Source organism: Colias eurytheme, chromosome 2, assembly GCF_061535395.1.
Source record: "Colias eurytheme isolate Ceu_HAF_F1 chromosome 2, ilColEury1 Martin Lab GWU primary, whole genome shotgun sequence".
NCBI classification, from domain to species: Eukaryota; Metazoa; Arthropoda; class Insecta; order Lepidoptera; family Pieridae; genus Colias; species Colias eurytheme.
This window is the reverse complement of record NC_142981.1, coordinates 2,865,119-2,883,979: the sequence shown is the minus strand read 5'-3', so window position 1 is coordinate 2,883,979 and position 18,861 is coordinate 2,865,119. Positions and strand designations below refer to the sequence as shown.

The window sequence follows — 18,861 nt, the reverse complement described above, 5'->3', positions numbered from 1 at the left end:
TCTCTCAGGTATTATATAAATATACTAGCGGCCCGCCCCGGCTTCGCCCGTGGTACATATGAAAAATAGATGTTGGCCGATTCTCAGACTTACCCGATATGCACAGAAAATTTCATGAGAATCGGTCCACCCGTTTCGGAGGAGTATGCAGACTAACATTGTGACACGAGAATTTTATATATAAGACTAGCGGTCCGCCCCGGCTTCGCCCGTGGTACATATGAAAAATAGATATTGGCCGATTCTCAGACTTACCCGATATGCACAGAAAATTTCATGAGAATCGGTCCACCCGTTTCGGAGGAGTATGCAGACTAACATTGTGACACGGGAATTTTATATATAAGATTATATAATTAGTACTATTCATTGACTCTATCAGCAAGTTGGGAAACATAATAATATAGGTATAGAAATCAATAATCTTATGATTCATACAGCTTATTTTCGCCATAAAAACATCTACTTTAGATAATATAATATTAGAATACTAATATTTCTTGAACCAAAGCGTACTATTCATACAATCTACAATCACTGGTTATTATTTTTGATTAAAAAGTTTATTTTAGGCATAGATTATAAGTCTTCATTTACTATTTATACGTACGATGCTTCGCAAAGCTCTGGGGATAGACAAGAACATGGTAAGTTGTATATTGCTTTTTGTAATGTTATCTTTATATATAAAAACTAGCGGTCCGCCCCGGCTTCGCCCGTGGTACATATGAAAAATAGATGTTGGCCGATTCTCAGACTTACCCGATATGCACAGAAAATATCATGAGAATCGGTCCACCCGTTTCGGAGGAGTATGCAGACTAACATTGTGACACGAGAATCCTTACTAATATTATAAATGCGAAAGTAACTCTGTCTGTCTGTCTGTTACTCAATCACGCCTAAACTACTGAACCAATTTGCATGAAATTTGGTATGGAGATATTTTGATACCCGAGAAAGGACATAGGCTACCTTTTATTGCGAAATATGTACCACGGGCGAAGCCGGGGCGGACCACTAGTTTTATATATATAGAAGATGAATCGCAAAATGTGTTGGTAAGCGCCTAACTCGAGAACGGCTGAACCGATTTCGATAATTCTTTTTTTATTATATTCCTTGAAGTACGAGGATGGTTCTTATGTAGAGAAAACGTAAACATGTACCACGGGCGAAGCCGGGGCGGACCGCTAGTTCTTAATATATTTTGTAGTTTCGTGATGGACTTTCTATGCTTCTAGGCTCTAGCTTTATATGCTTACGGTAATAAAAAGTTTTTGATTCCGCGTTACCACTAAAATTGACATAGTATCTCTATAATCTAATCAAAAATCCTATCAATCTGCAGTCGAACCACTAGACCGCTAGTCTTTGAATACTAATATGAACCATAATATATAGGTTAAATTAAAGTGTCGCCGTCTAACCCGTAGGTGCCTTTAATCTTAGAAATACTAGTTTGATTAATTAATAATATTCGACACGAACAGAATTTCAGCCTACAATTCATATTATTTGCTAAGGTTTAGAGCTGGTACGATATTAATGGTTGGCTTAACTAAAATTGTATGGCTGTATTAGCAAATAACAGCCAGTTAAGCTTTTGTTGAATTTATGCATTATCCGCATGTGTGCATTCTGAATACATGCGTAAAATTATACCGAATTGCTATCAGAGCGTTAATGTCAGTACATACGTATTTCAATTTGTAGTACATCTTATATTATTATAGTAATAATATTGTTATCATAATATTTATTACTTTTGTAATCCCATGGGTTGTCTTTTCGTACATATTTTAGAGTATTCGCTCTACATTTGCGATTAAACAAATTTTCGTATTTCAAGGCCGATATTGACCGATATATGGATAAAACAGGATAAAATATATTATATACTATGTGAAAATATTGAATAATATCCATACTTTTTATTTTTAACTATAGCTGCTCCGCGCGGTTTCACCCCCGTGGCTCCACCCCTGTTGGTCTTAGCGTGATGATAATATATAGCCTATAACCTTCCTCGATAAATGGGTCTTCTAACACCGAAAGAATTTTTCAAATCGGACCAGTAGTTCCCGAGATTAGCGCGTTCAAACAAACAAACAAACAAACAAACAAACAAACTCTTCAGCTTTATAATATTAGTATAGATATAAACATGAAAATACGCTGTAACGTAAAAGGGCATCTAACTGACGTTGTTATTTACATAGTTATAAGCAGGGGTCGTGATGTGTCATATTATGCAGCTTCATGTTTTCTTCTTAGGTTTTATTTAAGTTATGTTATCTAAATATGTTCTGTTTAAAAATAAATAATATCATTGCATTAATACTAAGGTTCTCTTCAATATGTTTTATTATATTATCCTATATTTTGTAAATATAATGAACAACAGATAGTGTAATATAGGTCGATGTTTAATTTCTAAGTGGCTATTGCCTAAATTAGATAGATCTATATGATTCTTTAAATCGATTCTATAATTAATCTGCTCTTGATATAATAGATAAATAAAATACGAGTTCTTTAAGAACTTAAAATCGATAAAATATGATAAGAAATTCATATATTTTATGAATATTATTTCCACGCATATTAACGATACCATAATAAGCCACTCTTTTGATGAAAAACACCGATCCTTTATTTTTATTCAAAACATAATATAATTTATTGGTTTTCCCCGAATTTTACGTAAATTTGATTGAAGTTCCCGAGCCTTTGATATTCACACAATCCTCTTTGGAAATGATATGTGACCTCTTAATAATCTGGGAATATTGGCTTTAATTTCAATATTAGTTTGCTTTGTGATATCATTATTGAATAGCCACATTAATGGTATTGGTATTAAGCGATTAAATCCTTTATTGTTTCCGACATTTTAGTAAACCTATTGACATATCTGCCGACCACACAAAACGTTTGCAAATAATTTCATTTTAAACAATTAAAACTCTACATATCCTATCCTACTAATACATATTATAAATGCGAAAGTTTGTGAGGATGTGTATGTGTGTGTTTGTTACTGTTTCTACGCAAATACTACTGAACCGATTACAATGAAATTTAGCACACATATAGAAGGTAACTTGGATTAACACATAAGATAGGTTTTATGCCGGAAACCCACGGGAACGGAAACTATGCGGGTTTTTCTTGGAAAATGCGGGCAAAGCCGCGGGCGGAAAGCTAGTTAAGCATATTACCTCGATCAATAAAATTGTTATAAAAACGTATCAAGTGATTGTTGTAGTAATAGTTAAGTAAAAGTTTACATATATTTTAGTTTAAGGCTAAGAAAAGAAGTAGAGCCCGTAGTTCATAGAGTTTTAAACATCTCGATGGGTTACGGACCTCGTATTTCATGAACTATTTTACAAATAAGGATTTTGCTCCAATAATTTGATTCTTAAAGGCTAACAAGTAATAACACTTTATTATTCCTGTTCAATAATAATTTACAATGGAAATTTGTTCGCGTCCATTCAACTCCAATTAGCTGCTAATTATAAAACACTGCATATACCATTAAAACGGTATTTTACAAAACGTTCTTTTGTTATTGTGTTGAATCTGTAAAGATCCAATTATATTTCTATTATCATAATTTTATTACTAACTCCGAGAAAACAATAGCAATTCCCCTGAAAAGTGTCACACAAACAAGACGTAATTACACAATTAAAAAGTTGCAAACTTCAATATTATTATATTCTTGATGAAAAATCCGAACGTTCCATCTTCCATCAACGGACAATTATAAAGTTTGTAATTAGAGTAGATATATAAGAATATTTACTATAGATGTAGGTGTGTTTAGTACATACCTATAACGTACGAGTACCCGTCAAGGGTTAGAACGCATTTCCTCAAAGCGCCCGACACAGAGCGGTGTCTGTGCGCTCTCGGGGCCCCCAGGGCCCTCCCACCGCCCGGGTCACTATGACACTTATGTACCAGCTCCTTATCACTCGCCACATTACTATTGCCGTCGACAGAGCCCTGTCGGCTACCGTCAAGCAACGCTCGTCGCATTGTCATATCATACGCTAACTCCTGTCAGAATACACTTCGCCACTTTGTCACTTTGTTTCACTACACTTTGTAACTTCACTTGAACTATGTTTATGTCACGATTGATATGCTGCACATGTCAGTTAATCACTAACAGATGAACTATGGATGTGGAACATAAATAATTCATCAGTTACGTAGTGTGGTAGAGATAAAAAATATTCGAATTGCTCCATAAATTCTATGTAATTGGGATGCTAAAATGGCGCGCGTATAAATTAATCGATAGTTAGCATTACCTCGATGATTATTATTGAGTAATGGTGTTGTTTGGTTTTTGAACTAATTCATGCAAGTAGTTGACTCTAGTTTATATGCTGTTCGCGATTACTAATTGTGGAAAAACGTTTTATAGCGTTATATCGTAAATTCTGATGGAAACATATTTTTGCAATGTAAATAAATTCATTACATGCTAATAACTTGTGACGTAAAATCGTAAGAGACTGTTTTATTTAATTTATAAACAAAATGTGATAAAATTTTATAAATATAACATTTAATATGTTTTATTTTATCAGTAAATCTTTTAGTAACCACCACTTGAAATTATACACTTGTTAACCGACTTCAAAAAAAAGGAGGAGGTTATCAATTCGGCCGGTATGTTTTTTTTTTATGTATGTACACCGATTACTCCGTGGTTTCTGAACCGATTTACGTGATTCTTTTTTTGTTCGATGCGGGATGGTGTCGAATTGGTCCCATAAAAATTTTATTCGGATAGGCCCAGTAGTTTTTATTTTATGAGCATTTTTGTCTGTATTTGTAAATGTTGCAAGTGCAAGTTTGAAGTCGGTTGTTTTTAACGCAGTTATTGACTTGTTTGTATATTATGTTAATACTGTATCAAATGGTTATATTAATAACAAAAAAATATTGCTAGCTTTAACGATGCCATTTCAGTCGTATTATTATGAGCTAGATAATATCATAGCTTTATCTATGTAATCAAGAGGCACAACTCATCAATTATTTTTCTAATATTTTTGATAAAGTTCGACGTAAATATACGAAAATAATAATCAGCGAACGGTCAATCCTTTGAGTTCCGATATAAATAAAAAATATCAACACAGAATTTTCATTTTACCCAAATACGGGTGTTTGTCCGTGTCCTATGTAAACACGTGTGATTTTATCGGATCGGTGATAATTGACTCGTTCCGGTCAAATGACTTAGGCCGTAGTGTGGACGGATCTATTTTCACGACCGTTGTTTTTCCGCCATGGTAACGTCCACGAGAAGCTCATAAACGGTTGCGTCACGTACCATGGGGCGGGGGACGCCATTGGTAAACATCATGGCATTGTGGACGATTCCGAATGAACAACAGGTGGTTGTATCTGACAGATCATTTTATTTACATACCGTGACACGCGAATTTTTATTTATATAGAATTAAAGAAAATAAAGATTACGTGTAGGGAATTTTTCCGTTAGGGTTGTAGCAAATTCGAATTGTTTTTGCCGCTCAGGGCGGCATGACGACCCACACGACCGAACCGCGTGGAAGCCTGCGCGCGACTGCTTGTTCGCAAAACACATGCTCTGCTACAGGTAGCTAGGCTCAAGCTCCTGATTAGAAGTTGGAGTTGATCTAGAACTAATAAATTGTGAATTTTCCGAGACGCTGCAGATGTAAAGCGCTTTTGAGTTTATTACTTTGACGACGCTTTGTAGCGCTAGAAATCAAAGATCACTTGAGTGCCTTAACATCGCTCATAGTAAAATAATTAGGGGAAGTTTTAAAATGGAATTTTTTGAAATATAATATCTAAATGCAAAACAGGTCAGTTATTTTGTTTACATAAAAAAGAATGGCCAACGCGTGAAATATTTTTTGCAACAAAAATTTCATATTTTTCTATAAATAGAATAACATTGTTTTTACTTCGATATCGCGTTATGCTATTTTGCGCTATATGTATTACTTTTATTCATGGCTTTTTTTAGCTTACGATTTGAATTTTAACTATTTTTAGTTTAGCAACGTAAAGTAATTAATTAAATGCTTACTATAGAACTTGATAAAACCAGTGTCAAGATATAAATATTCAAGTGTAATGTGCAACAAACTCATTAATATTAATACAGCCGCAACTTATAAACAGAATAGCATTAACTGCAGTCTTGGTGCAAAGTTTTCATTTGTCTTTTTCTTGATAATATTTTTAACGAAAATCTCGAACTTTCAAAGTTTTTTTTTCATTGAATAAATTGAGAGTAGGTTTTGTAATTTTTTAGTGCTGTGTGGTAATTCAATTTGAGATTTGTTTTGCATAACAAAAAATATATTTCGCTAGGATATAATGTGCTTATTTAGTTTTGTCCAATTAGTTTAGTATTCAGTGCGGATTTAGCGGGATAGAGCAACGTGAGAGAGTAATAAATATTTTAATATTCATGTGAAGCTTTTATATTTTTCTGTATATTCAGTAATAGAAAAGTATTCACTATTCACATATTATACTTTATCTGTAATTTGCATCTTAATAATTGAACTATATTGATAATATAGTAGTTTTATCACGAAAATTATTATTACTAAGGGCCGATTTTTCAATGCTTGGATAAAACTGATCCGTCCAATAAAGTAACTACATGATAATATTAAAATGTCACGTAAACTTTCAAATACGGGCAATTAGAATACGTTTTTAAAATGGTAGTTTTGTACATTATCTGACGAATAAGTTTTAACCAAGGATTGAAAAATCAGCCCTAAGAAAAGTAGAGCTTTCAACTTCAAAGTAAAAAAAATGAAATGAAATTGTTTCTGCTGAAATTGTTGTTTTTCACCACGATTATAATATCAAAGTCCTTAGAAATTATATGAAGATTTCCAAATTTTATTTCTTCTTCCAAAATTATTTAACAAACCGTTCAATCTATCTACTAGCTGTGCCGCGTGGTGTTACCAGTATTGCTCCGCTCCTGTTGGTCTTAGCGTGATGATAATATAGCCAATAACAATCCTTGATAAATGGGCTATCTAACACTGAAAGAATTTTTCAAATCAGACCAATAGTTCCTGAGATAAACGCGTTCAAAAAAACAATCTGTTCAGCTTTATAATATTAAGTATAGAGTGTAGACACTGCATTACAACAACACATAATATAGAATCTATATTTGTCAATGCATACAATATGAAGCTATTTCAATAAACATAACTCATAACGGAACCAAATTGGGTCGGTTTTATCCCTCCCCTGGGTTTTCTATCATTTCCCCATTAATTCCGGGTAAAATCTACCGTATGTAAACTGTTATGTTTAGCTAGCTACTAAATCACACGAAATAGAGCTTTAGTTCATTTTCATAGTTATTTCACACGGTTATAATGATCTAAATAATGATGTGCACACTTAGAAAACCTGATAAATGTTTTTTTAAGGTAAATTTTTATTATTATTAATTTATAATATAATGTAAAATCATCATAAATGTAAAACGGAATATTTGAAGTGATTATGTATTTTAATAACGACTCTATTCAGCTTTTTAGGAAAACAATAAAATATGATATAGCCGTCTCTTTTTTGCATGAAAATAATATACAAACTAGATAATATTATTGTCACAGATATTATTTAACAACTTTCGTTAACTTCACTAAATTGAGTCTGAATACTCGTAAAAGTAGAGATATTTAATTATGACTTTTAAATTAATACTCATGTAACTGGACAAAATCTGCAGTAACTGACAGGCAAATTTTATTTATTTTGATTCATTTATAAAACACTTTGAAATAATATATAAATATATACTGGAAATAGAATAAGGTTCTTATTAGTTGGTAAGTCTCAGTTTAGATTGACCGCCATAGTCTAAAGTCGAAGTAACTATTTTTAGAACACTTTATCCACGTTAGTTTCAAATTTCACAAACTATATGATAGCTTATATGAAACTTTGATGGCAGAGCAAGCAAACGAGGTATGGTCACATAAGGTTAAGTGATCATCGTTCATAAACATATACAGTGTTGAGGCTCTGGTTGAGGTGCTTTGACAGCCTTTGATACGACATAACCCAGGGCTCTTCCCCCGAGTGCCCTGGGTATGCCTAAATGCATTCTCCACTATAAAAAAAAAAAAAAAAAATGGTTGTTCTAAATGCTGCCTATCTTTGTGATTGATTAGTAACCGAATCTTCAATTACCTAATTATTAATAATCTGACAACAATTCATATGATCTCTTTTAAATAGGAATATCATATATTTGGATCAAATAATAGTGAAAAATCCCTTCAAATTCTTTTTTTAACTCGTAATCCAACCCAATAATCGCATTTAATAATGTATTATTGATGTACTTAACGAATTGTGGCGTATATCTTTTACTCTAAAATATTAAAATGAAAACAACATAACAGCAAATAACATCGCAAAATAATTGCGAAATAAACGCTCAAAACTCCAAAGTAATTTTCGTAACAAATGAAACGTTTCACACATAGAATTTCCTATTTCCACCTAAATTAAAGCGTTCTGCTTGAATCAGAATGCTGTATTTTTACATGAAACATACAAACAATGGTTTTCTCAACCCTTAATATTATGTAAAAGCTTCTTTGTTACAGTATCTTTTGTTACATTCTCGTTTCTACGACTTGAGAAACTAGGCAAGTTCAATGAATCTAGAGATAATTACAGTTATCTTGCTTGCTAATTGATGAGGAAAATTTGTTTTAGGTACGCTTTAAATAACGGATGTTGTTGAGTGATTTTTTAAATTGTTTGTGTTAATCAGTTTGCAATTAGATGTTTTGAACGTTCTACTCAATAATGTGTTTAAAGTATTTTATGTGACTTTTTTGAAGTGAAACTTCTTTAGGCGCGTTCAGAGTAAAATTCTATGGTCGTGTATGTGTGCAATACAATCACGCCATGGAGTAAGGCGACGATTTTGGTATCTTTGATTCTTGCTAAAGAAGTTTCAATTTTAATACGTGTGCGAGCACACACGCTCATTTTAATAATTTTTTCATAATATAATTTAAATATACATGTGACTCTATCTTCTATAATGTGTCTTTGTATTTTATAAATACATACTTGTTGTTACTTGTTCTATAATCAGCTTAGTGTTTTATATTTAGATGGTAAATAAAGTATCTATGGTATGAAAACTCAACGTGGAAACTTTTCTTTATAGCTTACTGTCAACATTGAAAACATGAAGCATTGTCCAGTTGCAAGTTAATTATTAGACACTCAGATATATTATACGTACCTTTTTAACTACCTTTATTAAAATTATATTATTAATTTGTGCTGTATCAAAATTTAATCGTCTGTGGTCTTATGGGAATGGGATATAAATAATTTTTAACATGAGAGGCTTCTAAAAAGTAGATAAGGGTAAATTATAATTTCGTAAGTATATCATCATCATCATCATCATCATCATCATTCCAGCCTTTCAGGACGTCCACTGCAGGACATAGGCCTCCCCCAAAGATTTCCAAAACGACCGATCACCAGCGGCCTGAATCCAGCGGCTCCCCGCCACTTTGATCAGGTCGTCTGTCCATCGCGTTGTAGGCCGTCCCACACTGCGACGTCCTGTACGTGGTCGCCACTCAAGAACCTTTTTGCCCCAACGGCCATCGGTTCTGCGGGCTATATGTAAGTATATGCAGTCTTCTATTTAAAATATAAATTGTACTGTATTGTATTAGCCTGTCGTGTTATTGCTACGCAAAGGCCTAACAGTCAGTAATAAAAACCAGTCATTTTTAAATTGGTCAAGTTCATCTCGCCATCTCTTCTTCGGCCTGCCGCGACGCCTTCTATCTGTTCCTGGGCTCCACCAAGTAGTTATCTTGGCCCACAGTTCGTCCGGCATGCGACTGACTAATGAGCCCTGCCCAGCTCCCTTTCAGCGATGCGGCTTATGATATTGTTCACTTAAAATTACAAAAATATGACTTTAAGCATAAAAAGAGTTTTACCTACGACATGTATCATTTTTATAACTAACGACAACAAATTAACTGCACACATTTACATCCGCAGTAACAATAGAATGTAACAATCTATACAGAGTTCACGTGGATATATTTTACAAATGAACTGATTTCCTAGCGTACGTAGTTTGTGGTTTCTCTATTGTCGTTGGGGTTAAGCCTGAGGTCAAATGGCCGCTGGATTCCGGACTAGCGCTTTTTGAATGCAAACATGTGGAGTATTTTATATTTACACTCTAAATAAATGTTGGATTGATACAAATGGAAGGTCTTGCGGCTTGCAGTGTGCTATTTGATAAACTCAATAATCAAAAATGTTGAAGCTCTAGCAAACATTCTTCATGTCATACAGGTTTTATTAGTTTTTAAACTGATTCAGCCAACTAAAGCTTGGACGAGCGGTTGTATGTACTCAAATATAAAAAGTTAATACTTTTAAAATAGTAAATAATATATTACTTCTTCCCTCGTTATTATAATTACAGTTGACAACAATACGTATATAACCTTTTAATCAGAGATCCCACAGCTTTCATTCCCTTCGAAACAAATCCGGCCAATTAAGAACTTTGTCTTTGATTTGTTAACAAGCAATGTGCTGTGATTTCAAACGAAGGCTGTATAAAGATATGAACCAAAAATGTTCAAAAAGCGACATTTTGTTGCAGCTATTTAATTTAATTATATATAAGTGCTTAAAATACACATAGTAAAATATAAAAAAAGTAAAAAAAATGACGATTATTACAAATTATGTTTGAAATGGAAGCCATAAAGCAATGTAGTGATTTATGAAAACATATAATGAAGGATCTAATTAGTTAATACCGTAGATACCCTAGGTATACAAAAAATAAAGTACATATGTATACAGTATTAGGCAAGGAATAAGTAAAAAATTAAAACACAAAACACGAAATCCACGCTGCAGTAAACATAAAAATTTACTCTCTAGAGGGATTTTCAAGTGTGACGTGACGTGATAGCCTTTAAACACCGAACGAATTTTAATGTAACAAATAAAATTTAGGTAAATTAGAATAAATTCTAAGTACCTAAATGCAGTAATTTTAACACGATTCAAGAATAGTACAGTTTATAATTCTGTAAGTTAAAAGTTAAGAATATATCAAACTTTATAGAGCTACATAATTATAACATGAATCTACATTTTCACGCATCCTATAATTGTGTAAAATTTAAAAATAAATAAAACATTTATTGATAATAAGCGAAAGAATATAAAAACCACACAGAAACAGAAAAAAGTAAAAAACATGCAAAATAACATAAAACTGAAGCCAAATATTACACAATAAAAATTTACAGCCTAAAATGTACAATTTCCTAAAAAAATACAATAGGTAAATTACATAAATTTAACGATAAAATTCTAATTTCAATTTAATAAGTATTATCACCATACCATATCATTAACATTATATATGCAGACTAAAATAATAAGCTCCCTTTTGGCTTCAGTACCAACTAGGGTAAAGAGTGAAATCTGCAAGTATAATAAGAGCCGTATAATAAGTAGAAATGTGTAGTTCCCCACTGATGATAATGAATTTAGCCGGCTGAAAATGACTAGTAGGTACAAATTTAATCGTTTACTCGTGGTGGAAATGCTTACATATTAATAACAAATACCACTTAAAATCTTCAACTACAAGATAATCATATCATTTAACCGATCGTGCAAAGCTTGCAGTAGCTACTGCGGTAGATCAGTACAAACTATTTAGTTTTATTATATTTGTATAGATATAAAAATTACATAATGTAGGAAAGGGTTAATTGGCATGTTGTTATTCAAATTCTAATAATGAAATTAGAGCTAAATTGTAGATTGTATTTTTTGTAACAAGATGTCAAACAGTTAATTACAATTTTCACACCTCGAGCTCGATTCACCAGGAAATGTAGCGAGTATTTATTTTGCGAAAATCAATATTTAATCTTAGCATTTATGTAATTTGAGAATATTTAAATAGCTTTATTACACCCTAAACAGTGGACCTCATATTTATATACATTATATTTTTCCAATAATGCTTAGATAAAGGTATATTATATGAATTCCGGTGGGAATTATCCAAAAGATTAGAAAGAACATTCGGTAAGCTTCGTTGATTAATTGTTTCTATTATACGTGATCTTGTTAACACATTCTCAGGAAACAACTGAGGGAAATAATTTTATTACGTTTTCTATTATTACATACTTAGGTACTAAGCTACATGTGGGTTCTGATTTATTGTAATCAGAAAAAAGACTATATTAAATAGTTTAATAATAAACTTCATGCAATATGCCCAAGGCTTTATTTTACAAAACTTTGCCCTGACTATTGCATTAATAAATAATTTGGTTTTAAAACTGTAGGTAATAATTTAGTTAAGTATCTAATTAAAGGCTATTTAACGTATGATACTAATTGTTTTTAGTTTTAATTTTTTATAATAATAATATGGCGTCATATTATGGTTGTTGTAGTAGTTACCAAATGCATAAAATTATTGCCACATTACTTCATACTTTTATTAACTAGTAAACATGAACACGGTAGTACCAATATAGAGATAAACTGCTTAGCAAAAACTAAGTCATATTTACTACACAATATTTATTCGACGTCACACACTCCGTTCATAAAATCCTTGAAATAAATCATAATATTTGTCGATCGATATAATATTATTTGGCTAAATTCTGCTCGTGTAGTTAATAATAAGAAAGGTAAATTTTGAAAATTTTTCCACCTATCAATGTAAATTCCTAGAAAATATTTGAAGTCAATAATACTTAGAATGAGTCTGACGAATTTTTTCTATAATGTGCTAGTTATTACAAGATATTATTACATATTCAACTCCTTGTCTGGCATTTATTTCACTGGACTATATTTTTAGAGAAAATAAGGCTATTTTATCCTTAGATATTAATTTGATTCAGTACCTATATCCAAATGAATATTCGAAAAGTAGGTTTTAATAAGCCAAATATACCCAATATTCTCTGAAGTGTTCACTATTTAATAAGAGTTTTGGATTATAATATACCTAGAAAAAGGTGTAACTCATATGGGATACATGGTAAATATTATGTTACCACCCTAATTCTCATGAAGATATAAGGGTATCTTTGTCATGGTGATTAGGTACCCAGCTCCTGAAAAAATATTTTCTTTTCATTTGTCCGTTGATAAAAAATACCTATATTGAATTTACTCTATATATGGGATGTAATTACATATCTTCATATTAGCTTCTAACGTATATAAAATAATCCCATCAAAAACATCCTGTAAAAAACCCAAGTCTCGCAGCTCAGTCTTTCTACCGTCAAAAGTTGTGAGATCCATGTAATACCAAGTCGGTTAATCTATTTAGTGTCTACTTGAAGGACCTTCTGTCTTAAGTTATTACATAAGTTATTATCATGCCAATATTAAAAATATTTAACGTTTTAAACAAATAGATCGACTTGGACATCGCTTGATTTGATTATTAGTATGTATCACACTACACAGCACGACGGGCCAGCGACCAACAGGAACGAGAGTTTCAATCGCGTGAGGCGCGAGAGACTAAAGAATCTAATATAATATTGTAATATTCATTTTGTTTTCATGCGATGTCCAAGTCGATCTATTTGTTTAAAACGTTAAATATTTTTAATATTGGCATGATAATAACTTATGTAATAACTTAAGACAGACGGTCCTTCAAGTAGACACTAAATAGATTAACCGACTTAGTATTACATGGATCTCACAACTTTTGACGGTAGAAAGACTGAGCTGCGAGACTTGGGTTTTTTACAGGATGTTTTTGATGGGATCTCACTTCTTTTTGTAGAGCCTTTCTTTTTGATACCATCTACTTCTAACGAATTTTGTTAAAGGTCTTATGATATTTTCTTATTTTTATATGTAGTCTTCCTCTTTTTCTTTTCCGGTACTACTTCTTGAGCTTCAGCCACAGTTTTTCTCAAAGCCCACTCCCTGTCTCTATGGGCTTTTCTCGGAGGCTTTGATGTCAAAATAGAGGCCAGTCTCTCTGTAAGGAGGCTAGTCGCGCCAACAATTTATATATAACAGATTTAAATTATAATATATTGTTTTATTAGATTTTCGTACTTCAAGACATGTCCAATCATGTGTTTTTCATTACGTCGACCATTTTACAAGTAATAATGTTGTTCAGTTTCATGGGCTAAACACACCCTTACCCACCCTATACCCCCTCCCTTGCCTCATATGGTAGGTACCTATCTACACCTATTAAATTTATAACCACCACCAACCACCAACTGCATAAATAACTTTGTAATCCCATATATTTATATGGGATTACAAAGTTATTGATGCAGTTGGTGTATTTGGAAAACTGGACCGAAATTACAAAATATTTAAGTTTTCCCATGATTAAGACACTAAACTCTATATGTATTCCAAATATGAAGCTTCTAAGTCTGCTAGAAGTGCCTTGGACTTTTGATGATCGGTGAGTCAGTGAGTGACAAAATTTAGAAACTTTAACAAGTTGTCATTCTTAAACTACTGGTTCAAATTGACTGAAATTTTAAATATTCCGTGTTTATACAATGCCGGATTAGTTACTGAAGATTCAGGTTTCTTGCTTTATCCACAACCGAATTATAGGGGGTCGAAAAAGGCCCGAATTGCTTCGAGAAAAGGATGGTACGGCCGTGCCGCTTTTTTTTTGCTCGACTTGGCGGGGGCACTGCCGTGCCCCCAGATAAATAGAATATTATTTGACTTGATACAATCAAAATGTTTAATAATATTAAAGCTAGTAAATATTTACTAGCTACGTCCCGCGGTTTCACATAGATCGACACACAGACAAAAAATGTAAAAATTACTATTGGTATACCCTGAATACATACATATCTTAGGACTTAGAGTATCCATATTATGCATTTAGTTAAAAGCTGACAGACACTCCAATATTATTATTTGTGTAGGTATTATATAAAGAAAAATCGTGATTTAGTTTTAAATATATTTTATTTATTGTTTAATACTTTTTAATATATCTCCATTATAAAGCCGTAGCATGATATATTAGAAATAGAAATATTTTAGTGCTCTTACAAATGATGGATAAGGACATTAGACTGTCGGATCACGCATCGATCACAATTTGAGAATATTGTCGAAATCCTCGCGTAGGATTAAATATTGAATTTGTATGCTAAGTTAATATGCGCATTAATAGAATATAACCAGTAACCTAGCTAGGGAAACATTGGTTTGTATAAATTGTTTTAGTAGCCTTTTTATATTTATATACTCTTCCATGAATATAAATTGTAAATTGTAATAAATTGTAATTGTAATTGTAATTGTATGTATTGTATGTATAAATACATAACAATTCAATTCATTATTTTATATTGTCAATTTGTTATTGAGTAGGTTAGTATATGAAAGATTTTCAATATTACATAGCTCGTTACACTTTCAGTATTTACCTACATGCTAGTGTTGTTAAATTAATAAATACTTCAATAATTAGATATCTCTATCTACTTACATAAAAAGAAAAATAAAATATTTTAATTACAATTCTAAGTAACAATTGGCACACGTTGATATAATGGAAAAACGTTATCTGTTCGAAAAATGTAGGGACTCTAGCTACAAATCCATACTAATATTATAAATGCGAAAGTAACTCTGTCTGTATGTCTGTTACTCAATCACGCCTAAACTACTGAACCAATTTGCAAGAAATTTGGTATGGAGATATTTTGATATCCGAGAAAGGACATAGGCTACCTTTTATTGCGAAATATGTACCACGGGCGAAGCCGGGGCGGACCTCTAGTTTACAATATAAGAAATTATTTTTGTTCCAACAGTTGAGCAACCTCAAACCAACATCTCACTCAACAGTGAGATGTTGGTTTATCAGAAAATAACGATAATCATATGTCTTTGTGTCGGATAAATATTTTTTCATTTCATAGAAGAAATTAAGCGGATATTGAATGTTACTTCAAAGAAAAATATTCCATTAATTTCCATGTGTTCATTTTTTCCCTTTTTGTTTTTGTTTTAAACATAATAGATTTCTATGAATATTACGAAAATAATTTATTGTAATTACATAGTTATTATTGTACATACAACAACTTTTATAATTTTCCATCATATTTTATTGGTCCGTCATAATATTATAGCTGTAAAAGAAACAAACCCAAAAAATATCTAAAAATCTTATCAAATATATAATTAATCATAACTAGCGGTCCGCCCCGGCTTCGCCTGTGGTACATATTTACGTTTTCTCTACATAAGAACCATCCTCGTACTTCAAGGAATATAATAAAAAAAGAATTATCGAAATCGGTTCAGCCGTTCTCGAGTTATGCGCTTACCAACACATTTTGCGATTCATTTTTATATATAAGAAGAAGAAGAACCTACATCAAAAAATATCATGTCATCGCATTTGCAGAAAATCCAACCACTAAAATCTGTCGAAAATTAGTCTCATTCACAGTAGTAATTCCAACCATTACAAAAGCTACAAGAAAAAATAAAGGCACATATAACAATTTGTCCATGCAAACTGTTTGATTATATCACGTGGATTAATTAGCCCGACTGATATACAAAGCTGAATTAAGGCTGGGTCGCTAATTCCAGACCCACAGCCCATGTAAATTGAAACGTTTTGAATTTTAATAATGAGCTTGCTAAGCTTTAACAGTTATTTTTGGGAATTGAAAATGTCACTGACGATCTGAACCTTTGAATGTTTGTATGTACAGGGCCTGTAGACAAAGTAACAATTACAAAACGATAACGAAGTTAGAAATCGCAAAAATGTATGGGATTGACATACGCCGCGTTAGATCACGTGGTCTATCTAATGTCAATCCCATACATTTTTACGATTTCTAACTTCGTTATCGTTTTGTAATTGTTACTTTGTCTAAGGCCCCAGGTATGTAATATGTATGAACTATACCTACAGGATTTCGGTCTACTTTTGTTTGTATGGGAAAATTGGCCGCCTGTTTCAATTTATATTAAAATTATAATTTTATTTTAATTTAATATATTTAAATTTATTTACATTGAATATTAACAGTACACACTAAAATCAACAAAAAAATATATTCGATCTAATAATCGATCTCGATGATTAGGTATAATTCCTGCATTAGGTGCATATAGTATTTAAAATTCTTCTTTCTTCATAGTAGGTACCTGTAACACCTATACCTAACATGATAAGACATAAAGTATGATATTCTAAGGATAACATATTATGGAATTAATATTTCTACATCGGTGGAAAAACCACATAGGAAAACCCATACAAGTATTACTTCACTAGACTTTCAACAATGAAAATTGAAAGCACGAAACAAACACATCTTTAAGTAACATTTTTATTTACTCATTAAAATTATACAATTCTATACAACACATAATTGTCAAAGTTCTATATACATATTAAAGGTTATAACTTACCTCTATAAAACAGTACACTGTGGTCAATGAAAAAGTTATTTAAATTTCAACTCGTGAAGCGAAAGGTTGTATGACCTTTGCAAATAAAAGGCTTTAATCAGAGTATGAATTTGCACTTTTAACTTTAAAACAGATCTAAAATGTCAGTTAATTAGCTGATATTAATATTGTAGAGCAGTATAAAACTTTTTCCATTAAATATTGTATCATAGAATTCATAGAAAAGATTCAGAATAAAATATACCTATTATACTATTTGAATTAAGTAAATACTCCAATTAAATTAAATACTCTTATTTACACCTTACACTTATGTATACGTGTTGAATAAATCAATCATTATATTATTAGAAAACCAATTTTAGAAGATTTTGTTAATATCAAAAAACTACTTACGCTTAGCTGTTTGGGCTGATTAAAATACGGTAACTATTTACCTGAAAAGATGAAAACAAATTACGATTAATTCTTATCGAATAATTAATCTTACGGTGTCGAAGAACATACTAATAATTGTATGATTATTAATAAATTGTTCCTATAAATAATTAATTAATGGATGCATTAAACTGCGCATACCATGCATAATATTATTATCTAAATTTAGAAAAATAATTTTAATAAATATTAACTGAACCTTTATTTAAATCCAATAAACTCTACATTTTTGACCATCAATTAAATACATATACTTAAACATTATTTAACCATAATTTGGCGAAGCATCATCTAGCGGACTTACCACTCACCTATAGTATAAGTGGCGCCATCTATCTGAAAAGTGGCGCTCTTGCACTTCTTGAAGATTTTCCCGCTCACAATCTGCCGCGTGGCGCTGCCATGCGTCGACGGTTTCGACGCGATCTCCCGCCTGAACGTGGCGCTAGTGTCGAATCTATTCCTCAACTCCTCGAACGACAAATCCCTCGACAGATCGGGCGACTGATCCGTCGACAGATCTGGCGACTGATCCGGATTTTGCACTTGCCCGCACACACGCCCTAGCTCGTCCGAGTCAACCGCTTTTTTGTCCATTTTGATCACTTTATTATAGTTACATTACACTCGTACTGTCAAACATTTTAACACTAAACACTAAACTGTAAACGTTTTGTGGTGAACAGAATATACTAAATAAATTGTAGAGCTTTTAATCGAGGATTAAATATTATTTAAAGTCTACTAAAGATTATACAAATGCTAAGTAACATAAGATAGTGTAAATAATAAACAGAGTATATTTTAAACTATTTCAGTTTACATCGCAAT

General features: G+C 31.9%; 1 protein-coding gene across 2 annotated transcripts in view; it reads right to left on the bottom strand.

Moving 5' to 3' along the window:
* Nucleotides 1-18,627, bottom strand: part of Pde1c (Phosphodiesterase 1c) — a 167,570-nt gene extending 148,943 nt beyond the window's left edge. Inside the window, exons 1-2 of one of the 2 annotated variants that reach the window (XM_090110690.1) lie at nt 5,515-5,603; nt 3,846-4,194 (exon numbers count right to left, since the gene is read on the bottom strand). In XM_090110690.1, the coding sequence (XP_089966816.1) occupies nt 3,846-4,059 (214 nt within the window). In that variant the 5' untranslated portion in view covers nt 4,060-4,194; nt 5,515-5,603. Of the gene's footprint in view, nt 1-3,845; nt 4,195-5,514; nt 5,604-18,341 lie in introns of those variants that run through there. The other variant, XM_090110698.1, reaches the window with a different exon arrangement.
* Nucleotides 18,628-18,861: the final 234 nt, after the last annotated feature.